Below are 24,847 nucleotides of genomic sequence, written 5' to 3' on the forward strand. Positions count from 1 at the left end.
AGCACAAAGTCTACTTGGTCCCGAAAGAACACTTCTCCATGGAGTACGTGGACCCTCAAGTCCTCTGCATCAGCACTCACGGACACTTCTCACGGGACAGGTACTGTATAAACTCAGGCAGGGGTTCTCAACTTGGGACCCGCATTTTCCAACGGTCATTAAGTTACGACCCACTTTTATTAACATTTTTTTTTATTTATAGTATTTTTTTTTTTACTTTTACAGTATTTAAGGTTTTTTTTATTATTAAAAAAAAATGTACACTTCAAAATTTGTATTTATTATTTTTTACATTTGTACTTTTATTCATTCATATTTTTTACAGTTTGTCATTTTTAGTGTTTAGTTTTACTTTCTTTTACACTTTTACTTTTATATACTTTATTTTTTCACTTTTCTTGAAGTCATTTTAATAGGGATGCTCCCATCAGTGTTTTATGCTGCTGATCCCGATACCGATCATCGATGAGTGAAATTGGCCGATACCGATCACACGGGTTCTTCCATGTATTTATAACGAGTGCTATCGGTCAGGGGTGCCTTATAGGGTTGAAAGGTTAGGACAGTACCAAGGTCCCCTGACTGCCATGGGGACTAAAAAAAGGTAATTATTAAAAAATAAAAAGGGGGACACAACGTGACTTTTTTTTGTTCATGGGGCCCAGAATTCCTGGCCCTTGGATATGGAAAAAAGGAAATCATATTTGACTTACTTTTTCAAGAGAATATAAAGTATACAGCAGTGCCCCCCTTCCTTTATTTATTTTTTTGCATGTTTGTCCCACTTAAATGTTTCAGATCATCAAACAAATGTAAATATTAGTCAATGACAACACAACTCAACACAAAATGCACTTTTTAAATGAAACCTTTTATTATTAAGGGAGGAAAACATCCAAAGCTACATGGTCCTGTGTGGGAGAGGAAAGGGGGCAAACACCTTCTCACACCACTGTGGCTGTCGTATGCTGATCACCTGCTTTTCCACAGAAATCGGCCGATTTTGATCAGTGGCCGATTGATCGGCGCATCCCTAACTTTTAAATTTTATTTTATTAAATATTATTTTTACACTTTTATTGAAGTCATATTTATTTTCATTCTTTTTAAAACATTTTTTACAGTTTTGTTGGTCATTTTTACTACCTTTTTCTTTTAAACTTTTTTATTTTCAATTTTTTTTGCACTTTTCTGTAAGTCATTGTCAATTTGTATTCATATATATTATTTTTACGCTTTGAGTTAACTCATTTTAATTAATTTTTATAATTTTTTTACGTTTTCGTCATTTTTACTTTATTTAATTACTTTTTTTTTTTAACAATTTTATTTAAGAGAGAGATAATGGCCTTCACGAGTCACTTCTACAGAGGCACAAGTGAAATTTAAGGCACAAGTTTTATTTAAGTCATTTTTGAATCTTATATTTATTTATGTATTCATATGTTTATTTTGGCTACTTTTATTCAGGTCAAACCAAGCAAATGGGTTTCTTTTGAAAGATGAATAGACGTCATTACGTGTCCAAAGTGCATTGTAGAGGAATGTATCAAGGAAATGAGGAAGATGAACGGATGGGCGGCCCACCAGTTGAGAACCTCTGCGCTAATGTGACGCTTCCGTACGGATGTCTAATCATGTCCTCTCGTCCTAGTTCCTCCTGTGTCCCCTCGCGCTTCCAGACGCCGTCCAACTCGCTGGTCCTGAAGGACGGTCAGAGCTCCTCGATGCAGGAGCCCATCCTAGCCTCCCCCGCCGCTCCCCCCCTGCCCCTCCCCCAGAGGGAGCACTCAGGCTGGATCGGAGGGGAGCGCCCACCCCACGCCGCAGACAACGGCGACCACGTACGACTAGACTCGCTGCAGGTACCACAGAAGAACCCCACTGCTCCCAACCGCAACACGTGTGCATTGCTTCCACTTGTGACTTGCACTTACCCAGAATGCAGCAGTGTACTCGGCTCGCGTCCACACGCTGGGACGCTACGTCTTCATCCTCCACTACCACCAGCCTCTGCACCCCACCTACCCCGTCCAGGTCTACGTCAACGGGGGGCGCATCTGGCAAGGTGGGACGCCGAGAAGCAACTTTGCGGAAAAACATGATTATTTCATGACGTTTTGTTTGTTTTAGGTCACGCCAACGCCTCCTTCTGTCCGCACGCGCACGGCTGCCGAAACGTGCTGGTGTCGGAAAACCAGATCATTCTGGACGTGACCGACCACCAGCTCTTCCTCACCGTGCAAGTCCCTCCGGGCAAAACGTTGTGGCTGGTGAGTTGCCGTGGCCAATCGAAGCACGCTTGGCGAGTGTGAGTCCTTTGGCGTGACGGGAACGGGGCGGGGGGGCGTGTGCAGCCTGCAGCTATTTTTTTATTCGTCTGAGGCACATGCTAAAAATCAAATTACAAAATAAAAGCAGCCAAATGTGTAATGTAAGGAGAAAAAGTTGAAATATTGACACTAATAACACAAAGCTACCATGGAGGCTTTTACAAAATGAAAAATATCAAAATGGCCGCCCCGCAACCTTTGATTTTTTTCATTTAATTTTTCATGATAATCAACACAATTCATAAGACACACAAAACAAAAAGTAATCCAAAAGCCAAAACCCACCTGCGACATTTGTGTGTAATCATTTCATTATTGTAATCGCTCCTCGTGCAAGTACTTAACTCATTCAACCCCAGCCATTTGTCAAAAGACAACCCCTTCAGTAGCGGCTAATTTGACTGATCTTTCCAGGCACACGGAATATTGTGTTCTGTGGAAGGAAGATTTGACTCTGGCGGCTTTCATTAGGAAAAAAAAGTTTGTTTCTACCTTTTTCTGTTCTTTAGTAATCAGCAGTAGAACATAGGTAAGTTTCAGGAAAATATCAGTTCCCAACTAAAGGGAGAAAACCAGCTTTTTGTGAGAAGATACAATTTAAGCATAACTTTCACTTTGACACAAATCATTTTTGCTTTTGTGACAGCTCAAATATCTAAACAACTATACCAACATAACACAAAAAGGGGTTGTTTTACATCAAAATAACAATTTATTTACAAATATAACACCAACTATTTACAATTTACAGTACATGCGTGTGCATGTGCTTCCTCTTCCTGTCATGTGTGTTTCTCCTTCCTCTCATGATGCACTTCTGCCACCTATTGGCCGTTTTTACGGCATTAAAATTGCTCTCAAGCCTAATCACCTCCTTTTGCCTCTCGTGCAACACCCCACCCCCAAAAAAAAAAAAAAAAGACGTATACGTACGTTGTTGGGGTTGATAAAAATGTATAACTATGTCTTTGGTATTGAATGAGTTCATGACAGCTGCCACCTTCCACAGGACAAATGACAGGAAAGGATGCAAATAAGAGTGGAAATAATCCACAAAGTCAGTGAAAAATGCAGCAATACAGCAGAATAGGAGTGATGGGACAAGCAAACGAATGCTCAGTGTCAGTAAGACACGTCCTACACGGCTGCATCGTCCTAAATGCATCCTTCCCGTGTCTTTCCAGGACTATGTGCTGGTGGTTCCGGAGTCCAGCTACAGTTCCAGCTACCTGAGAGAGGAGCCTCTAGACAAGTCTTACGACTTCATCAGCAACTGCGGCCAAAACAGCTTCTTCATCAAGTTGGTTTCTGATCAGTCGCCTCCGTGGTCATAGTTTAGTTGCCTTGGAACATGCAAGTTACATTGTCACTTGTCTGCACGTGAACATTTCAACATGTCTGAAAAGGAGCATGAAGAAGCAGAGCTTATTTAACCGCACCCCTTCTCCACGTGTCAGCAATCGTTATTGGTTTGTTGACTTCCTGTGTTTGACATGTACCAGGAAGCAGTGGAGGCTTCATGGAGGGCACTTTTTATTGGCCTGGCACATTCTAAAAATATCATTTAACAAGAAAATAACAAAATAAATAAAAACAACAGCAAAAATAGTAAAATCATCAGTAATTTTACAAGAATAAAGTCAAAATATTAAGGGAGAAAAATTGTAATCTAAAGTTGTACATATGAAATTGTAATGTAAAAAAAATACAAGAATAACATACAAATAACGTCATTTTAGTAGCATAAAGTTGAAATATTAAAGAAAAAAGACTCGTAATGTTATGGAAAAACAAAACAAAACCACATTTCTGGAGAATTAGGTTGGAGAAAAAGTTACAGCAAACGGGAATAAAGTCCAAATATTATAAATTCTTAATATTACAAGAAGAACTTTTAAATAGTTGGGGGAAAAAAAATCAACAGCAGAAATGGAAAAAACAGCTGTAATTTTGAAAGGATAAAGTCAGGAAAAGGAAAAATAATTTTAGTAGCAAAAGAGTGGGAATAGTAAAGAAAAATTATGGTATTGTTTTAAAGTCATAATGTTACAAGAAACAAACACAATTTTTGGAAAATTAGGTTGGGGAAAAAGTCCAAATATTCTGGGAGTGGAGTTATAACATATACAAGAAGCACATTTATGAGGAGTATTTAGGTAGAAAGATTAAATATTTGGAAATTTGCAAAAATGGGGACAAACAGCCAAGAGTGAAGTTGTGTGAAAAAGTATTTGCCCCCTTCCTGATTTATTTATTTGTTGCATGTTTGTCACACTTAAATGTTTCAGATCATCAAACAAATGTAAATATTAGTCAGTGACAACACAACTCAACTCAAAATGCACTTTTTAAATGAAACTTTTTATTATTAAGGGAGGAAAAACATCCAAAGCTACATGTCCCTGTGTGAAAAAGTGATTGCCCCCTAAAGCTAATAAGTGGTTGCCCCCCCTTAGCAGCAACAACTGCAATCAAGCGTTTGTGATAACTTGCAATGAGTCTCTTCCAGCGCTGGGGAGGAATTTTACACAATTGTTGTCATTCAGCCACATTGGAGGCTTTTCCAGCATGAAGCGCCTTTTTAAGGTCATGCCACAGCATCTCAATAGGATTCAGGTCAGGACTTGGACTAGACCACTCCAAAGTCTTCATCCATTCAGAGGTGGACTTGCTGGTGTGTTTTGGATCATTGTCCTGCTGCAGAACCCAAGTTGCTTTCAGCTTGAGGTCACCAACAGATGGCCGGACATTCTCCTTCAGCACAATTCATGCTTCCATTTATCACAGCAAGTCTTCCAGGTCTTGAAGACCATCACACTACCACCACCATATTTTACTGTTGCTATGATGTAATGGGACACACACCTTTCAAAAAGTTCAGCTTTTGTCTCGTCAGACCACAGAGTATTTTCCCAAAGGTCTTGGGGATCTTCAAGATGTTTTCTGGCAAAATTGAGACAAGCCTTAATATTGTGGGGGGGTTTTTTGGGGTTTTTTTCAGCAGTCGTTTTTGCCCAGTGTCTTTCTTATGGTGGAGTCATGAACACTGACCTTAACTGAGGCAAGTGAGGCCTGCAGTTCTTTGGATGTTGTTGTGGGGTCTTTTGTGACCTCTTGGATGAGTCGTCGCTGCGCTCTTGGGGTCATTTTGGTTGGCCAGCCATTCCTGGGAAGGTTCACCACTGCTCCATGTGTTGGCCATTTGTGGATAATGGCCCTCACTGTGGTTGGCTGGAGTCCCCAAAAGCTTTAGAAATGGCTTAATAACCTTTTCCACACTGATAGGTCTCAATTCATTTCACTTAAGTTAGGTTTTAACGGGGGGCAATCACTTTTCTACACAGGGGTGTTTGTTTTCTCCCTTAATAATAAAAAGTTTCATTTTAAAAACTGCATTTTGCGTTGTTGTGTTGTCATGACTAATATTTACATTTGTTTGATAATCTGAAACATTTAAGTGTGACAAACATGCAAAAAAAAAAAAAAGAAATCAGGAAGGGGGCAAACACTTTCACACCACTGTATGTCGCAAAGCTGTTTACATTTATATACTGTTTATATTTACAGCTTCTTAGCAAATCTACTTGTGTTGCTTTACAAAATATCAAAGTGTCTGTTGTGCATCCTTTTGTTTTACACGATGTGAACCTCGCTGGAAAACGTTTGTACACCCCTGCCGTACAACAGTGACTTCTTCCACGTTTCTTTCTGTCTCTGAGCCTCAGACTGGCTGCCTTACCGTTCTGTGTCGCCCCCCTCCAGTCCGTCCAGCGCCTCGCCGTTCTGCCTGAGCTCGGCCGCGTCGCTGTCGGCTTTCTTCAACAACGGGGCGCTGCCGTGCGCCTGCCACGAGGTCGGCGCCGAGAGCGACACCTGTGAGACGTTTGGCGGCCAGTGCCGCTGCAGACCCAACGTGATCGGTCGAGACTGCTCCATGTGCTCCACGGGATACTGGGGATTCCCCAACTGCAGACGTGAGTCGTTAGCATCTCCTGTAATCCAACAGTCTGCCTGAGGAGGTGATGGTGAGACACATTAGCGCCCAGCGAGGTTGTGTGACATCACGTGTGTTGTCTGCAGCGTGTAACTGTGGAGACAGGCTGTGTGAGCCCATGTCGGGCGAGTGCATCTGTCCTCCCAGGACGCTCCAACCCGAGTGCACTCAGTGCGAGCCTCAGACGTTCGGCTGCCACCCGGTGGTCGGCTGTGAGGTCTGCAATTGCTCCCGGCCCGGGATCATCGCACCTGACGTCAGCTGTGACACGCTCAGCGGACAGTGCAGGTGAGAGGCAAATTATAATTCTTGTTTTATTTTCTCACTCGTCTGTCTGCTGTCTTGTAGTTCCACTGTGTGCCTGACGGGGTGCTAGTGAGTCACTGCTTGATAGTGATGGAAATTTTGGCTCTTTTTAGAGAGCCGGTTCTTTCGGCTCCCAAGTGGCTCCTCAGATTTTCTTAAATTAATGTTTTACCGAATGATGTGTATTGTGTAAAATGAACGACCAATGTCTCAAATACAGGATAGGAAATGAAGGCGTGGTGGTTTATAAGCGTGGTTATTTATAAATTAATGTTTTGCACCTTCCAGATGCAAGAACAACATTGTGGGTCGCCAATGTGACCGCTGTGCATCTGGCTTCTACGGTTACCCCAACTGCCGGCCATGTGACTGCAACGAGGCGGGCACAGAGGAACAAGTGTGCAACTCCTTCACGGGGCAGTGTTTGTGCAAGGTCAGTGTTTTAGTCCTGGAAAAGTGCGCGTCAAACAAAACACGTGTCACACTTTGTTAACATCGGGTGTGCTTCCCTTGCAGGAGAACGTGCAGGGTTCTCGCTGTGACCAGTGTAGAGTTGGTACTTTCCACTTGGACCCCACCAACCCCAAAGGATGCACCAGCTGTTTCTGCTTTGGCGCCACAGACCGCTGTCGCAGTTCAGAAAAGAGACGCACCGAGGTAACCCCTCTTAAACTCCTTTCAAACCCCTCTTCAACCCATCTACAACCCCTTTACAACCCCTCTTCCACCCCTCTTAAAGCAGTCTTTAAAAAAACTCTTAAAACCTTTTCAAACCCTTTTGAGCCACTCTTAAACCCCTCTACAACCCTCTTCCACCACTCTTAAAGCAGTCCTAAACAACTCAAAGCCTTTTTAAACCATGTTAAACCCCTCTCAAACCAGTCTTAAACCCCTCTTAAACTCCTTTCAAACGTCTCTTCCAGCCCTCTTAAAGCAGTCTTTGTCTTAAAACCTTTTTAAACCCATCTTAAACCCCTCTTAAATCTCTCTTAAACCCTCTTCAACCCTTCTTAAACCTCTCAAAACCCCTCTTGCCGACTTCTTAAACCAGTCTAAATCCTCTAAAACACCCTCTGAAGACCAGTCTTAAACCTCTCTTCAACCCTCTTCCGCCTTTTTAAACCCTTTTGACCCCACTTAAACCTCTCTTTAACGCCTCTTAAGCCAGTCTTAAACTCCTTTTTAAACCTCTCTAAAACCCCTCTTAAAAGAAAAGTGCACTTTATTTAGAATTTTGCCCATCATCCACATTCCTGATGTGAAACATGAACGTATATTTTTTTCCCTTCTCTGTGCGTTCCAAAAAGCCCCCCCCAAGCCCCCTTAAACTCTGCCTATGCTGACATCTGCAGTGTTCTGTGGACTGATGAGATGCTTTGTGTAGATCATGAACATGGAGGGCTGGGTGTTACTCAGCGCAGACAAACAGGAAGTTCCAGTGACCGTGTATCCCGGTCAGGACCTGGTGGAGGCCGACCTCAGTGACGTTCCCGATGTGTACCAGGACCTCCACTGGTACGCCCCAGCAGCTTACCTGGGAGACAAGGTAACCTCGTTACGACGCCGTGCGACAAATACTTGGTTTCAGCGTCCTGATGTGGGAACCCTCTTTTGAAGTTCTTGTCATGTTGTTACATATTTGGCTTTAGGTGTCGTCTTACGGAGGTTACCTGAGATATCGTCTTCACACACAAACTATGAGAGGGGACGTCTGGTCTCTGCCAGCAGAACCTTCTAGACCTGACATCATCCTCAAGGTAAACACACACACACACACACAAGCGCCAACCTTACTGTGATGTGTTGTTGTGTGCAGGGCAACCAGATGACGTTGGTGTTCATGGAGCGGGAATACTCTTCTCCCGAGGAGCCACATTTGGGAATCGTCCACATCGTCGAGGTAAAGTCACATGCGCAGTGCAAAGTGCGCGCTTTGAAGAGTCTAAACGGAATGTTGAACGTGTATCATTGATATTCCATTTATTTATTGATTTGTAATTATTGGTCATGATCATACATATGAATGAACATATTGGCACAAATATATAATATACAGCTATAAGATGATTTAATTTAATTTTTATTTTTTAAATTGTAATTATTATTGTTATTGTTATCAATTATGAATTAAATTTAACTTTTTGGTTTTTGGACCACTCTTATACATCATTGAAAAAAAGTTTATTTGAATGAATGAATTAGTTAATAAGTATATTTAATAATTTGAAACTAATTTAAAAAATGTATTAATATATATACAAATATATTAACATTAAATTAAAAAGCAAAAGTCTATATATTAAACAATAGTAATTTAAATATATATTTGTGGAATAATAATAATAATAATAATAAATGCATTTCTGTGTGTCCAGTGTCCAGACTTGAGGGCCGTCCTATACATGTACACTAATACATGTACACTATGTAGAGTATTTAACATTTGCTCCTGGCCGCCTGCTTGCAGGGAAGCTTCCGTCACGCTCAGACGGGCAACTCTGTGTCCCGTGAAGAACTGATGATGGTTCTGGTGGCCCTGGAGTCTCTGCAGATCCGGGCGCTGCATTCCCAGTCGGCCCACTCGGTGTCGCTGCGTGGCGCCGTGCTGGAAGGCGCCAAGGGCTTGCCCGCCGGTCGCCATGCCAACAACGTGGAGATCTGCATGTGTCCTGCCAACTACCTGGGAGACTCCTGTCAGGTGAGGACGAGCCGCCAACTTGTCCTAATGGGTCTCTTGATTGATCATCATCATGACATATCTCATCTTTCAATGCACAGAAATGCGCTCCAGGTTACTACAGGGACACCATCGGCCTCTTCCTGGGAAAATGTCTTCCCTGCAACTGCAATGGACACTCGGACCAGTGTTTGGACGGCTCAGGAATCTGTGTGGTCTGCACTTTGTTTTTCACATCATTTGTGCTCTCAGACAGTTGTGGCCAATCAGAAGCGTGAAGAAAGTCATTTGTGGAAAAGACAGTAAAGTAAGACTGTGTCATGTGTCATGTGTCCATCAGAGCTGCCAACACAACACAGCCGGCGACCACTGTGAGAAGTGCCAGGGTGGTTTCCTAGGCAACAACAGCGTGGATGGACAGGCTGCGTCGTGTTCCAGCTGTCCCTGTCCACTCAGAGTCCCGTCCAACAAGTCAGTACTTCACCGAGCCTCTACCCCCGCCTCTGAAGTTGCTGCTAACGACTCATTGTTCTTTTTTGGTGCAGTTTCGCAGAAGGTTGCCTGCAAAAGAATGAGCGCATGCAGTGTTTGTGCATGCCCGGCTACGCGGGACCGCACTGCGAGAGGTAAGCAAAGCGTCGTCATCAAAGATTGCCGTGCGATTTTCTCATTTCATTATTTCCTGCCGACATGAAACCAGGTGCGCACCCGGCTACTACGGCAACCCCATGGTGCTGGGCTCCACGTGCCAGCCGTGCCACTGCCACGGCAACACGGACCCCAACATGCTCTTCACCGACTGCCACCCGCTGACGGGCGAGTGCCTGAGCTGCATGCGCAACACGGCCGGGCCTCGCTGCGACGTGTGCGCCCCTGGTTACTATGGCGATGCCATTGTGGCCAAAAACTGTACCAGTGAGTCCCGCCAGTGTGTATTGCTTCTTTGTCATCATCAAGACACGAAGACATGTTGCGTGTTTTTTGTTGTCGTGCAGAATGTAGTTGTTCACCGTGCGGTGCAGAGTCATGCGACCCGCACACGGGGCATTGCCGCTGCAAAGCTGGAGTGACGGGACTTCACTGTGATCGCTGTCAGGTGAGTTGATGACAGGGCAACGTCAGAAAAACGCAGGCTTTCTGGTGGCCACCAGGGGGCGACGTCACTGCCAGGGAAGCTGGCTTTAGAGCAGGGGTGTCTAAAGTGCAGCCTGGGGGCCACTTGCAGCATGCAGCCTGTTTTTTATTGGCTTGCGGCTCATTCTAAAAATACAGTTCATCAAAATGACTTCTGAATTTTTTTATTTTAGAAGTTTTTTTAAGTAATCGTTTTTTCATTTAGAAGCTCCATTGCGCTCAATTTGTACTCAGAAATTGATATTTGCGTCTTCTTTCTGCCTCTCAGGACGGCTCTTTCGGCTTTGAGTCGTGCACTGGCTGCCGCTCGTGTGACTGCGACGCCTCGGCGGCTCTGATCCAGCCGTGTGACCCACAGAGCGGTCAGTGCGCGTGCCGACCCGGTGTCAACGGCCCAAACTGCCGTCAGTGTGCCCCAGGATACTGGGACTACGGCCCGGAAGGATGCAAGAGTGAGCGACACTAAGAGCCAGCATGCTTAAAGTCACATGACTTGGGCAAGGGATGACCGTGTGACTTTGTTTGTTTGGTCAGAGTGCCACTGCAGGGGGGGCCACTGCGACCCGCGGACAGGAGAGTGCCGCTGTCCAGACGGCATGACGGGAAAGCAGTGTGACGCCTGCACGGACGAGCACAGCATTCCCGTAGCGCACGGCCACAACATGCACTGTGAAAGTGAGCGCATGCACATACACAAACACACGCACACACGCAGGTGACATCTGACATTTGTGTTGCTATGGTAGCGTGCGACAGCTGCGTGGTGGTCCTGTTGGAGGACGTTGTCAAGATAAATCGAGACTTGGACGCCGTCGCCTCTCAGCTGCACAACCTCAACGCCAGCGCCATGGCCTGGACTCAACTACGCAAGCTCAACGCGTCTGTGGAGGACCTCGCTGTCAGTCTACACACACACACATACACACACACACACACACCCACACACACACACACGACAGATGATGTCACATGGGCACCTCATTCAAAGCAACTCAAGCAGGTCTTCTCCACTGACCACATTGTCACATGATCTTGAAGCCACTTCCATACAACACAAACCAAACACGTTTTACTTGATAAAAGCATACGCATCATTTGAAACGTAAACACACATTATGATATATGCAAAGTGCATTTTGGAGCAAATGAGGAGTCCAGCAAAATTACTTGTCAAAATGGACATTCTCTTATATTGTGTTTGTACGCTACCCATTCAAACGGGTCCCTAAAGTCTGGACATGGGCAAAAATGCCTAAATTATACAATTATTAAAAAAAAAAAAAAAGAAATAAAATCCTTAATTTTATAAATACAGTATAATATACTGAAAATAAAATAATTTTTTTTGTTTGAATATTTTTTGGTTTATATTATGTAATACGGTTTTGAAAATATATTTTTTTAATATAAATTTGTCAATATTTTTTAAATTTATGTATTTTTAACTTAATTAACCTTTTGTTTGGATAATGTACTGCATCTGTTAACTCATTCAATCCCAGAACATAGGTAAGTTTCAGGAAAAAATCAGTTCCTGACTAAAAAAGGGAGAAAACCAGCTTTTTTTGTGAAAAGATACATTTCAAGCATAACTTTCACTTTGACACAAATATTTTTTGCTTTTGTGACAGCTCAGGTATCTAACTTGTTTCACATCAAAATAATTTATTTACAAATATAACACCATGAAATATTTACAATTTTCACATTTGGAACTGAACTGTGTGTGTGTGTACGCGTGTGTGTGCATGTGTGCGTGTGCGTGCGGTAAAATTTCTCTACAGTGCGTAACCTTCTGCACGCTACACTTCTCCACGCTCTCTCCCTTCCTCCGTCCTGTCATGTGTGATCTGTCCGTTCCCATGCTCCCTGCTGAGGTCTTGCCAAATGCACTTCTGCCACCTGGTGGCCGTTTTTGTGGCTTAAAAATGCTCCGAAGCGCAATACATAAGTGTAGAGTTGCGCCATCACCTCTTTTTGCCTCTGGTGCAAAAACACGTAAGACGTTTGAATGTGTTGTTGGGATCGGGCGTTCGGGTGTATAAAAAGGTATAATTATGTCTTCAGGATTGAACGAGTTCATTAATTCTTAATGGTTTTCATCACAGCGCGCCATTGAGAACTACAACAGCTCGCTGGACGGCAGCCGCAGTCTCACCGACGTGCTGGAGGGCGAGATTGTCAACATCAGTGCTGACGTGGACACGCTGCAGGACAAGGTGACTCCTGACGTCAACTTTTTTTTTCTTTCTTTTTTTTTTTTTTTACACAATAAGATGATTTACTTCAGAGCTACTATTAGTTGTTTAAATATTGTGCCGCTCGCAAGTCAGTGAGGAAACGATGGCTTTCTTTGGCAGGAGCCAATCACAAATTACAAGCACAATCACAACAAGCTTGTCAACCCACTGGAAGTCAGTGGAGGTCAGTATGTAGGCCAGTATAACAATATAACAGTCTGAATCACGGTGTCATTTTTCAAAGAACACTTTATAACAACACTAAATTCATCACACAGCGACTCAGTACTCAAAAGTTGTATATACAAACATGTCCCAATATGACTTTTAAATTTAAAAAATCCCCAAATTTTAATGTTATCCCATAAATTAGGGGTGCTCACACTTTTTCAGCCTGCGTGCTACTTTTAAAATGACTAAGTCCCCCCAAAATGTACTGTATATCAGGGGTGCATGCACTTTTTCAGCAAGCAAGTTACAAGTCTAAATGATCTACCTCTTTCTATAAAACATATAACAAAATCTAACCGGTAAATTTAGAAATACTACTGCAAATATTAATGATTAGTATTTCACATTCACCTTTCACCTAGTTGATATCATAATTATAGTGAATTTGTCAATAAAGATAATTACACATAACTACTAAATAGTTGTGTACATAACCTGAGTACTGGTAATATGTCAGTCAAAATAGCTACTTAACATTTATTAGGGCACACAGTTCATGTATTACATCCAGTTAGCATTTGCTATCAAACATGACCCACATACAAGAATGTAAAAGGATTATGCAATAGGCAATACAGCCAAGTCAAGACAACATATTAAAAAGGTTTCACCAATGGGCACATGTTCCATTTCATCATGAAATAATAGTTTAAGAAGTGGGTGTGTAGAAAACACTGATTTCTGTAGTGGAGTTCATGACGACAAGCAAAGTCATCAACCAATCCAGTGAGCAGATAACTTTTGCTATCAATACAAGCACCTTACCGCTGAGTTGGTTTATCCGTAATCAGAAGTCTGAAGATGAACGTTGCATCTCCGTGTGTAGCTTGAAACGCCGCGGGGGAGCAAGAGCGAATCAGGAGGTGAGCTTCATGTCACCTGACTGATGTCATATGACATCTACGAAGTGATGTGTAAGCGATCGACCCAAACTACCTTAGCGACCTCCCGGTAGCTTGCGATCGACGTAATGGGCGCCCCTGCAATAAGACATTGTGTCTGAGCAACGCATTCATCGGGGCGCTGCCATGACGTCAGCTTCCCTCTGGGCTTTGGACTCTGGGTCCTCTGCCTCCCTCTGGTGGACAGAAGCAGCATTGCAGTGCCATTTTCTGTGCTCCTAGTGAAATGTTTTTTTCAACTGAAATGCATTATGGGAACACTTTAAAATGTTGGGTTTTTTTCATATAAAACTTGGATTGATACATGTTGCTATATTCCTCAGGTGTAACGCTTGAGTGTTAGTTGCTGTGTGATGAATTTAATGTTGTTGGTAAGCTGAAACCGTGAGTCAGACTGTTAGATTGAGTAATGACCTCCTGCAATTTCCAAAGGGTTGAGAAGAGTTTCTTCATAGCTCATGATTGGCTCCTGTCCTGGCGCCTGGTCCTCACGGACTCGTGTGCACCACAATATACCACATGTTTGATTGAGAAGCACCTTTTTCATGACATCATGCTGACTTCATGTGCCTCATGTTCTTCAGACTACAATGATGGTGGACCGTCTGACTGACCTGCATGACAGCACCTCCAACACCCACCAGAGGGCGCACGACCTGCTGTCCCTCATCCACAATGTGACCATGGGCTTAAACGGTAGGAAGACAGACGCATCTTTAACGACGGGAGGGAGAATGCCCCGTGGGATTCGTTGTGCTTGTTTTGAAAGTCATGGGGACAGTGATGGACGTGTGTGGGTGCTCTGCAGACATCATGCTGATGGCAAACAACTCACTGAACAATAACGAGGTCGAGCAGGACGAGGACGAGCGTGAGAGGAAGATGAGGCAGGTGGAGGCCATGCTGGACCAGATGCGGAACCGAAGCTGTGCAGGACAGAAGACGATTGCTGACCAGGAGAAGATGGAGGCTGAGAAATGTATGTTTGGTCGTTTCAGAGCGAGGAAGGTTGTCCAAATGGAAGGTGACGTGTTTCTGTGTGTCCGCAGTGTTGGGGCGTATCGACAAGGACTTGGCCCGTCGTCAGCAGGGGAACGAGGACAAGGCCAAAGCCATAAAGGACCGTCTGTCCAGGTTCCACTCGGACATGATGGACTTGCGGGATGCCCTCAATGAAGCGGTGAACAACACGGCTCGAGCCGCCGAGATCAACAACGCCAACGAGAAGACCCTGGAGGACAAGAAGGTGAGTGTAGACGATCCTCCAGAATGTTCCCTGCAAGAGTCAAGAATGTCACGTGTCCTTTGCTTCTCAGAGGAGGGTGGACGACCTGATGTCCAAACACAAGGATGTGGCCGAGCAGCTGCAAATGGCCGAAGATGACGTGGCCCAAGTCAACGACCTGCAGTCCATGCTGCAGGACTCTAAAGAGGTTCTGACCCTCCACAAAACTGACCCTGAAGTCTTAGTCTGCCATTTGGGGGACATTTTAGTTAGGACTAACGCTGGCCTAGCTATTCACTTCCTGGACGTGCCCTGTCTCACGCAGGATTACGAGCGTTTGGCTGCACAGCTGGACGGCGCCAGGGCGCCTCTCTCAAAGAAGGTGCAGGATTTTGCTTGGGCTGACTCCAAATTCCCGCTGGTAGACGAAGCTACGAGACACGCTGAGATGCTCTACTCTTTAGCCATGAACTTGTCCAGGTGAGACGTTAGCTGGTGTCTACAAGTAAGCTCGTATCTTACTTTGGTTTTCAGTACAACTCGCCCTCAGCAACCAAGTGGCCTGTAATGCTGTGATTGGTTAATGTGGAGAATGGTGTTACTGCTTGCATTTGCCGTAAATTCCTGACAATAAGCCTCTACTTTTGTCACACGCTGTGTGAACCCTGCATCTTAAACAATGATGCGGCTAATTTACAGCTAATGCAGATTCAGGAAGAATGATGTCGTATATCGTATTCTGACAAACCTTAAGTAAGTTTGATCAAGTCAAGAATTACTACAGCTTGTTCTTGGACTGCGGCAGCTGTTCAAGTCCGATGGGGGTGAAAAAAACAAATGTGTCTCACCACCGGAGCTCACGAGTGGAGGTAAGATTGCAGGGTTCATAGTGTGTCTTCCCGTGTAAATACGCCATGCGGCTGCGGCTTATAGACAAGTACGGCCTAATAGTCTGCATAGGCCTGTCACGATAACACATTTTGCTGGTCGATAATTGTGCTACAAATTACTGTCGATAATCAATTTTATGGACAACATTTTGTCCATTTTTTCATTGTTTGTCATGAGATGTGTACTTCACATATGAACCACTAGATGGTACTCCAGTACACTGTACCCGTGAGAGACATGAGCTGGACACAGACGTTGCCTGGATGTACGTTTTTGCAGTGTAGCCAGCGACACTCACTGTGAGCGCACACCATTTTGCACTGTTTTGTTTATATTTGCTGACCAAACGTCTTAGTAAGCATTGACTGTCAGGTCGAAGGCTCCTACATCTGTATGTTCTTTCCCAGTTGAGAAAAGCAGTTGTTTAAAACCGAAATATTCCGACACTGGGGCTGTCGGCTGTGGCATTCGCCTCAGAAACCATCACTTCTGTGCCGTCATTCATGTTAGCGTATGCTGCCTCATGAAGCTACCTGCTAACCCTTGAAGAAAGGGAAGAGAATTTACATATCTACAAAATCAACCCTCGGACACACTCCACCCTCTCAAACTGTCTTTCTCATATCAGCTTGTGGATGCAATCACATTCCCTTAAACTGAACTCTACCACATCCAGCATCCTCATAATAGGCCCCAACTCCCTCACTTCTACAGCCAAAGACTTTGACTCTCCTTTGGCAACCTCACCCTCTCATGCCGCTCTGCTTTCAGCTTCGTGGAGGAGACAAAGAGCGAGGGCTTGGTGGACGTGACGCAGGCTTACAACAAGATCGTCAACAGCATCAAGGCGGCCGAGGAGGCGGCGCGTGCAGCCGATGAGGCCGCCGACCACGCACTGGAGGTCTGACGCGGCTTTTTCAAATGTGAAATAAAAGTGCGACCATGTGTTTTGTAATCCGCGTGTTCTTGTAGAACGTCAAGGATCAGGACCTCGGTCGGAAGGCCGACTCTCTGAGGAACCACAGCATGGTGCTGAAGGAGGAAGTGGAGAGCCTCGGCCGTGAACTCAACGAAGGTGACCATTTGCTGCACATGACGTCACACCAGAGCCACCCCCTGGACTCTACATCACCACTTTCTACTCTTTGTTCTTCCGTAGAGTTGAATCCTCAGCTGGAAGACGCTTGGAGGCGACTGAACGACGCCAAGACCAAACACCTTGAGGTGGCCAAGGACCTCCAGACGGTTCAGCACAACCTTAACGTGACCTCCAGTACGCCCGTGCAACACACATACATTACAAGAAGTCATGTGATCACATCCCACTGTCCAAGTACTTACTTCTGCTCCTAACCACATTATCTTCACGGCCCACGTTGTGCTGAGCAGACGTCAGTCAGGATGTGGACGAGGCGAAGCGAGCGGCGAGTCGAGCCAACGCTTCGGTCTGGCAAGTCAACGATGCCCTGCGTCCAATCAGGGAGCAGCTGGACCAGTGGCAGCAGACGTACGGCGACGCCAACGCCACCAACGAGGAGATCAGCAACGCTCTGATGGAGGCCAACAAGACTGGTAGGAACAAGGTTGCCGATCATGGTTGGATCGTCTGAGTCCAGGTAGAAAAACATCACTGTGACGTCCAACCATGCTAACGTGTGCAGTGAGCATGCTGGGCGACACCATTCCTCTCCTCATGAAGAAGCTGGACAAGCTGCAGAACCACTCGGCTCAGATGCCAAACATCTCGGAGAACATCAGCCGCATTCGGCAGCTCATCCAGCAAGCACGCAACGCCGCTAGCAAGGTATTAGCAACATTTACACCAGCGCCTTCAGCGTGTACTTCAAAACTAACACTGTTCCAGCACGTTCCTCAAAATAGCACAGCTCTCCCCTCACATAGAGGATCTTTGACATCATTTTCGCACGCTTCTCTCATATGGCAGGAGCGTGATAGTCACAGATCCTTTACATGACAGGCGCACTCTGCCATTATTAAGAACCTACTGCAAAAACTATGGTCAAAGATCCTCTATATACCACAAGTGCTCTTTTTACAAACAGAGGATCTTTGATTTTGTGTTTTTACAGTAGGTCCTTAAAAACAGCAGAGAGCTCGTGGCATATAGATGATCTTTGACATAGCAGAGCGCATCTGTCATATAGAGGATCTTTGACTAGTGTTTTTGCAGTCGTTTTTTTAAAACGACAGAGCACCCCTGTTATATAGAGGATCTATGATTAGCATTTTGGCAGTTCCTTTAAAACAGGAGCGCACTCCTGTCATACAGAGGATCTTTGGTGTTTTTGCAAAGATCCTTTAAATGACAGGCGTGTAAAAATGATAAATGAAGGTCAAACACAAGTGCTCTGCCCTTTTTTACAGAGGATCTTTGATTAGTGTTTTTGCAGTAGGTCCTGAAACACAGCCTTTCATATAGAGGATCTTTGACTCGTGTTTTTGCAGTCGTTCTTTAAAAATAGCTGGACACTCCTGTCATAGAGAATCTTTGACAAGCATTTTGTCAGCAGATTTTGAAAAACAGCAGATGGCTCCTGTTATATAGAGGATCTTTGACAAGTGTTTTTGCAACAGGAGAGCACTCCTGTCTTACAGAGGATCTTTGATTGGTGATTTTGCAAAAATTCTTGATATGACCGGCGTGTAAAAATGCAAAATGACACAAGTGCTCTGCTCTTATTACAAAGAGAGGATCTTTGACTAGTGTTTTTGCAGTAGGTCCTTAAAAACAGGAGAGTTCTCCTGTCATATTGAGGATCTTGGACCAGCGTTTTGGCAACATGGTCCTAACAGCAGCAGAGCGCTTGGGTCATATAGAGGATCTTTGGCTGGTTGAGAAAACATTTCCCACATAGCAATTTTGCTAAAAGGAGGTCAGGTTGTTCTGGAAGAAAATAAAACAAGCTGGTCTTCTCCGTCCTTCGTCCAGGTGAGCGTACCCGTCAAGTTCAACGGGGGGTCCGGCATTCAGGTCCGCACCCCGCCCAACCTGGCTGACCTGGCGGCCTACACCTCTCTCAAGTTCTACGTCACGCTGCCGGAGGCGGCACGTTCCAGACGGCAGGACAACGACGCCAATCAGTTTATCTTCTACCTCGGCAACAAGGACGTAAGCGCCACCCTGAGTAAACACTGAGGAGACACGGTGTGTGGTTCTGATGGTCTCCTGCTGTCTAGTCTGACAAGGAGTTCCTGGGAATGGCGCTGGAGGGCAGGAAGCTGCGCTGGTACTTTAACGTCGGAGGAGAAACCGCCGAGGTGCTCATGTCTGAAGATGTAAAGGCCAACGGGAACTTCAACAGCGTGGTCCTGGAGAGGTCGGGCGGGGTCCAACACTGCGTGACATGACGCTGTGTCTCCTTGTCGTCATGCTGTCCTTCTCTTGTAGGATCCTACAGTACGGACAGATGTCCATGTCCTCAGACTCCTCAAACGGGGACCAGAGAGTCACCAAGGCCCACGTGGAGGCCAGGGGAGATCAGGGTCTGCTCAACCTTTTGACCAACGACACCGTCTTCTACGTGGGAGGATACCCCCGCACGTTCAAGGTGGGACGACTGAATACATCTTACAAGTCACACAATTACATCACATGCTTCATATCCACCTTTATTTCAGTTCATTTTTGATGCTCTTTTCTCTTTAATATGTAAATCATTCATTTTTTAACTTCAATAGAAAGTAGTCTGATGGCTTTTTAGTTTTATAGTTTGTAAGCACTGGTATCACAAATAGACGTTTTTAGGGCTTTTTATGGGTGCGTCCAATATTGGCGGTTTTGGGGTATTTTCTGGGGGTCTTGGAACATAAGCCCTGCAAATAGCGAGCGGCTATTATACTTCTTACTTACATGTTAATTATTTGTTGTCTTTTTAATTCAAAAAAATATTTTTTGTATGAACGTCTTTGTGTAAAATGACACTTCTCTTATTGTCTTCTGTGTTATAAAAAATATTAAATCACATGTCATAAATAACAGTTTACTGTTAAGTAGTTAATAGGCTTGTCGGGATAACAAATTTTGCTGGTCAATAATTGTGCTATAAATTATCAACGATAATCGATAATATCGGGTTTATACTTTTTTTTTTCCATACATTTTTTATTAAGTGTCATGTCACATTTGGTCCACTAGATGATTCAAGTATGGTGTACCTGTGTGAAGTTGCCTACTCTGGCACTGAGTTGGTGAGGAAGAGGTAACTCTTATTTTGCAAGCGGAGTAACAACACAGCTCAAAATGAACTTCTCAACCCCATTGAAACTGCGGGAGGTCACCACTTGACATGCCAATCCTACTCATGGTGTCAAGTACTTGGCAGACATTTACACAAACAGTACAGCAAAGCGCACTGGGAAACAGGAAGTGCTCCCGGCGACGCTAGACCATATCAAATTTGAGCTGGACCGCAGCTGAGTTGCAGTGTAAAATGCAATGTTGCTGATTGTACTTCAACACGTCCTCCTCCACTCGGCCGCCTCACGCGGCATGCGCATGCACGCCCTCCCAGGCAACTCACACAGTCCGCCAAACACCACCAAAAGGCTGCACCCCCCTGCAATGCAGCGAGCGACACCCTCCGCCGCCCCGCCCTAGACATTCTAGACATTCATTTCTCCGATCATTTCTCCGCTGCACATCCACACTGGAGCTGTGGTATTCCGCTTAGAAACTATCGCTTTTGTGCCTTCATTCATATTCACGTTTGCTTGCTAACTGCTAGCACTCTCTGTATCCACTCAGTGCGTAGCCCCCGCCTCCGCGTACTGGGACCAAGAGGCTGAATAGCTGACAGGAGGCTCACTCTCTCCGTTCATTCACTTATTTTCTCTTATTATGTCGACTATATTAGATAATGAGAGTGTAAAGGTGACTATAGGGGTGTTATTTCATGTCTAGAGGGCTCTAATCATGTTAAAAAGCATATTTAGAAGGTGGTAAACAGGTTTTTCAATGCTCTTAACTGCAGAAATATTGGAAATTTGCTCACCAATGAACGGTAATAAATTAGGGATTGTGTGTCATTGTGTTGATTTTAGCGTGTTTAATGGATTGAAATGTTAGAATATCCACGTGTTCCTTCAGGTCTTCCACATGCGACCCGCAGTGGAGGTCAAATCTGATGAGTGAATAAAGTGATGTGTCATCTGCACAGCAGCGGAAGTACTGGTTGAAGTACAGACCCCCTTTTTTCCGACTGTTCATGTTTGTGTGTTTTCGTCCACCCAGCCCCCCGCCCCGCTGGCCCTGCCCAACTTCAAAGGCTGCATCGAGTTGGACACGCTGAACGAGGAAGTGCTGAGCTTGTACAACTTTGAGAACATCTTCCATCTCAACACCACGGAGGAGAAACCATGCGGCAGGTCAGAGCTCGTTCAGTGCCAAAGACGTGTTTTTTATAAACCCCAACGCCCCATCCCAACAACGTATTTATACGTCTTTTACGTTTTTCTGCCTGAGAGGCAAAAAGAGGCGATGACGCAACTCTCCACTAATGGATTTCACTTCAGAGCAATTTTAAGCCATAAAAACGGCCACAAGGTGGCAGAAGTGCATTTGATAAGAGCTCGGCAGGAAGGAGGAAGTAAGAGAGCGCGGAGGAGTGTAGCGTGCAGAAGGTTACACACTGTAGGGACATTTGAACGCACACACTCACGCACACACAGTTTAGTTCCAAATGTAAAAATAGTAAATAGTTGATGGTGTTATATTTGTAAATAAATTGTTATTTTGATGTAAACAACACCTTTTTGTGTTGTTTATGTTGGTGTAGTTGTTTAGATGCTTGAGCTGTCACAAAAGAAATAAATATTGGTGTCAAAGTCAAAGCTAAGCTTTTTTGCACAAAAAGCTGGTTTTCTCCCTGTTTTAGTCAGGAACTGATATTTTCCTGAAACTTCCCTACGTATGTTCTACTGCTGATTACTAAAGAACGCAAAAAGTAGAAAGAAACTTTTTTTTTTTTTTTCTGCTGACAGGTGGGAGTCTTATCGTTGTTTTGGTAGGTACGATCGGTCAAAATGGTCTAAAATGGCCGTCACTCGATGGTTGTCTTTTGAAGCCTGGCTGGGATTGAAAGAGTTAATTGACCGTGTAACCACGTGGTCACGTGACTCCATTGTGACGCGTCTGTCGGCAGGTCCAAGCCGGCGCTGACCCAGGCGTGGGTGAACGACGCCGCCTACTTCGACGGCACCGGCTTCGCCGAGATCACCTTCAGCGACGAGTCGGCTCGCATGCAGCGCTTCGAACAGGAAGTCAAGCTCGTCGCCCACAATGGAATTCTGCTGCTGCTGCAAAACGGAGTAAATGTCCTCGGAATGACCTTGAACCGCTCTCAATGAATGCACTGACCGCGTCCCCGTCCTTCACCAGAACCAGTTCTTGTGTCTGGCCGTGGTGCGAGGACAACTGAAGGTCTTCTTCCAGTTCACTGGGGAGATGGAGGAGTTCCAGCCCAAAGACCCCGCCTCCCAACTCCTGAGGGTCAGCGACGCAGACCCCAAAGTTGTAAGTTGGCTAGTTGGGTGGCGACAGGAGCGTGAAGTGATGAGGTACTGATAGTAACAACAATCATGGATTAGATGTTCTATAGCGCTTTTCAAGGCACCCAAAGGGCTTCACAATGAAGTGACGCCATTATTCATTCACTCGGTCACACTGGGGGTGGTAATCCACATCTGTAGCCGCACAAGAAGCGTTTATCGGAGCTTTTACGGGAGATGAAGAGGATCTTTCTCCTCCATAGTTGGAGATCATCATCCTGCGCTCGCCTCCCAATCGTGTGGTGGTGAGGAACAACCGCATCCCGCTCTACACGCACTACTTCTCTGAGAGCATCCCTCCCTTCGGTGGCAGCTACTTCCTGGGAGGAGTCCCGGAAAACAAGATGCCCGAGCGGTGATCAACGCACGCACGCACGCACGCACGCACGCACGTGTACACACTTGACTTTGTTGCAGTTGAGTTAGCTGAGCTGACGAGTGGTGTTGTCCAGGTTGAGGTCCATGTTCCCCAAGCAGGGCTCTCTGAAAGGATGCTTCCGCAACGTGAAGGCCCAGACCTCTCACATTGACCTGAAGAGGATGAAGAGTTCTGGAGTCAGTTTCGGCTGCGATAGCGACCTGCTGGTAAGTCCAATCATGACGTCAGAGACTGTATCATATTATCAGTAGTAATAAGTAATAATAATACAACGTGCAAAAACACTAACAAATAAAATACCAAATGCTACTGGACATGCAATACACGCATATAATCATACTTACATGACACATTTAATTACTAATCAATTAATCAATTAAAAAGAAACATTGCATTACATCAGTCATTATTTAAAAAATCATTGCAATCAAATCATTTGAAAATTTTAAAAATGTATACAAAATAGATATTGTCATTTGTTATCTCTTTTTATTTATGACTTTTCAAGTTTTAAAATGATTCCAATGAAAATGAAATAGCGAAAGCTAAATATGTAATACTGTTTTCATTCGTATGATAGATTTTTATGTGTTACTTTCTCGATGTGATTCTTCATTTCAAAACCAATACAGTCCATTAAAAAAGACGACAATATTTGTACACGTGCAGTACACGCAAACCGCTCAAAACGATGAAGGGAACACGTCATCGATCACGGTGTCGGTCACACTTCTGCAAAGTCAAACTGTCCACTGTCCCGATATTAGAATAATAATAATCAATAATAATAATAATAGATTTCATTTCCACTGAGAATTTTTGTGTGATTTTTCTTGTCAGCTCATTCAACTACGTAAAGAACAAAGTATTTCATAAGAATATTTCAGTCATTCAGAACTAGGATGTTATTTTAGTGTTCCCTTCATTTAGATTTTTTAATGACATAAAAATGGATATTTTTGTAATTTTGTGTATGCAGTGTTGCCTCACTCCATCGCGAGTCATATTTTTTGGACTTGTTTGTTATTTAGTGCAATTTTAGTGATTTTTTTAAAACAGTGTATGAACGCTGGCCCTTTAAGGAGGATTGCATCGTGGGAAGTTGAGTGTTGTAGTTCTGTGCTTCAGCACGAGGCGGCGGTGTGCCTCTGTTCTCTTCTGTCTGCACCGCCCATTGTCTCCTGCGTCCTGATTGGCTGTACACCATTGTCAATCAGTCTCCTTCGTGCGGTCTCCTGTGGTGGTCATGGCTGCCAAACTGTAGCGCTAACGGTGTGAGCTACTTGCTAACCGCCATAAACCATAGAAGAAACAGAAGAAGCTAACCGTGTGGGGAAAACACGACGACAGGAGCGATATGTTTTAACAAGGATACTAAAAAGGCAACAGCCCAACGGCGCCAGGACGAGGCACGGTTCGAGGAGTCGCTTCAAATTTGAACTTTTTGGGAGTGTTGGAACGTTCATTGCTGCTTGAGAAAAGCGTATCAAGTGTCCGGTGACGGGTTTTACTGCCTTAAAACATAATACACGTTTAAGTGCAGCACACGGAGAGTTGTTCTTGGTGCAGGTGGCTCGTGAGGCTCATTTCTCGGGTCAGAGCTACTTGGACTTGGCGCTGAGCAACGTTCCCACTCTGAGGAACAACTTCTACGCCAGCTTCAGCTTCAGGAGCCAGCAGAAGGACGGACTGATGTTCTTCCATCACGACAAGGTGGCACACTTCCTCGCTCCTTGTGGCGTCGGTTGCGCTCTCACGCTGAACCGGTGTGTGCGCGTGTGCGTGTGCGTACACAGGACGGAGTGTGTCAGGTGTTCCTGCATGAAGGTCACGTGGTGGTGCGAGCAGGCAACAGCGAGGTGAAGACCCAAAAGACGTACGACGACGACAACAGCCACTACGTCGCCATCTACAACAACATCAACGGGTAGAAATGCACCACACAGAACGCTGTCCTCGCCTTGCTGC

At 44.8% G+C, this 24,847-nt stretch overlaps 1 protein-coding gene across 5 annotated transcripts in view; it reads left to right on the forward strand.

Moving 5' to 3' along the window:
- lama5 (laminin, alpha 5) overlaps nt 1–24,847 on the forward strand; it is a 66,439-nt gene that overhangs the window by 36,330 nt on the left and 5,262 nt on the right. For 4 of the 5 annotated variants that reach the window (XM_054767943.1, XM_054767953.1, XM_054767969.1 and 1 more), the window contains 42 exons: nt 3–100; nt 1,655–1,865; nt 1,942–2,068; nt 2,134–2,273; nt 3,518–3,633; nt 6,096–6,307; nt 6,414–6,615; nt 6,922–7,066; nt 7,150–7,290; nt 8,018–8,179; nt 8,283–8,390; nt 8,450–8,533; nt 9,101–9,331; nt 9,412–9,525; nt 9,651–9,781; nt 9,856–9,936; nt 10,011–10,225; nt 10,306–10,406; nt 10,713–10,896; nt 10,979–11,119; nt 11,191–11,342; nt 12,553–12,663; nt 14,402–14,513; nt 14,626–14,796; nt 14,867–15,063; nt 15,134–15,250; nt 15,368–15,522; nt 16,705–16,834; nt 16,906–17,008; nt 17,093–17,206; nt 17,323–17,505; nt 17,595–17,737; nt 18,884–19,063; nt 19,132–19,271; nt 19,343–19,502; nt 21,185–21,318; nt 22,095–22,260; nt 22,331–22,465; nt 22,704–22,855; nt 22,953–23,085; nt 24,449–24,592; nt 24,676–24,806. In XM_054767943.1, the coding sequence (XP_054623918.1) occupies nt 3–100; nt 1,655–1,865; nt 1,942–2,068; nt 2,134–2,273; nt 3,518–3,633; nt 6,096–6,307; nt 6,414–6,615; nt 6,922–7,066; nt 7,150–7,290; nt 8,018–8,179; nt 8,283–8,390; nt 8,450–8,533; nt 9,101–9,331; nt 9,412–9,525; nt 9,651–9,781; nt 9,856–9,936; nt 10,011–10,225; nt 10,306–10,406; nt 10,713–10,896; nt 10,979–11,119; nt 11,191–11,342; nt 12,553–12,663; nt 14,402–14,513; nt 14,626–14,796; nt 14,867–15,063; nt 15,134–15,250; nt 15,368–15,522; nt 16,705–16,834; nt 16,906–17,008; nt 17,093–17,206; nt 17,323–17,505; nt 17,595–17,737; nt 18,884–19,063; nt 19,132–19,271; nt 19,343–19,502; nt 21,185–21,318; nt 22,095–22,260; nt 22,331–22,465; nt 22,704–22,855; nt 22,953–23,085; nt 24,449–24,592; nt 24,676–24,806 (6,107 nt within the window). Of the gene's footprint in view, nt 1–2; nt 101–1,654; nt 1,866–1,941; nt 2,069–2,133; nt 2,274–3,517; nt 3,634–6,095; nt 6,308–6,413; nt 6,616–6,921; nt 7,067–7,149; nt 7,291–8,017; nt 8,180–8,282; nt 8,391–8,449; nt 8,534–9,100; nt 9,332–9,411; nt 9,526–9,650; nt 9,782–9,855; nt 9,937–10,010; nt 10,226–10,305; nt 10,407–10,712; nt 10,897–10,978; nt 11,120–11,190; nt 11,343–12,552; nt 12,664–14,401; nt 14,514–14,625; nt 14,797–14,866; nt 15,064–15,133; nt 15,251–15,367; nt 15,523–16,704; nt 16,835–16,905; nt 17,009–17,092; nt 17,207–17,322; nt 17,506–17,594; nt 17,738–18,883; nt 19,064–19,131; nt 19,272–19,342; nt 19,503–21,184; nt 21,319–22,094; nt 22,261–22,330; nt 22,466–22,703; nt 23,086–24,448; nt 24,593–24,675; nt 24,807–24,847 lie in introns of those variants that run through there. The other variant, XM_054767979.1, reaches the window with a different exon arrangement.

Source organism: Dunckerocampus dactyliophorus, chromosome 1, assembly GCF_027744805.1.
Source record: "Dunckerocampus dactyliophorus isolate RoL2022-P2 chromosome 1, RoL_Ddac_1.1, whole genome shotgun sequence".
Classification (NCBI taxonomy): domain Eukaryota; kingdom Metazoa; phylum Chordata; class Actinopteri; order Syngnathiformes; family Syngnathidae; genus Dunckerocampus; species Dunckerocampus dactyliophorus.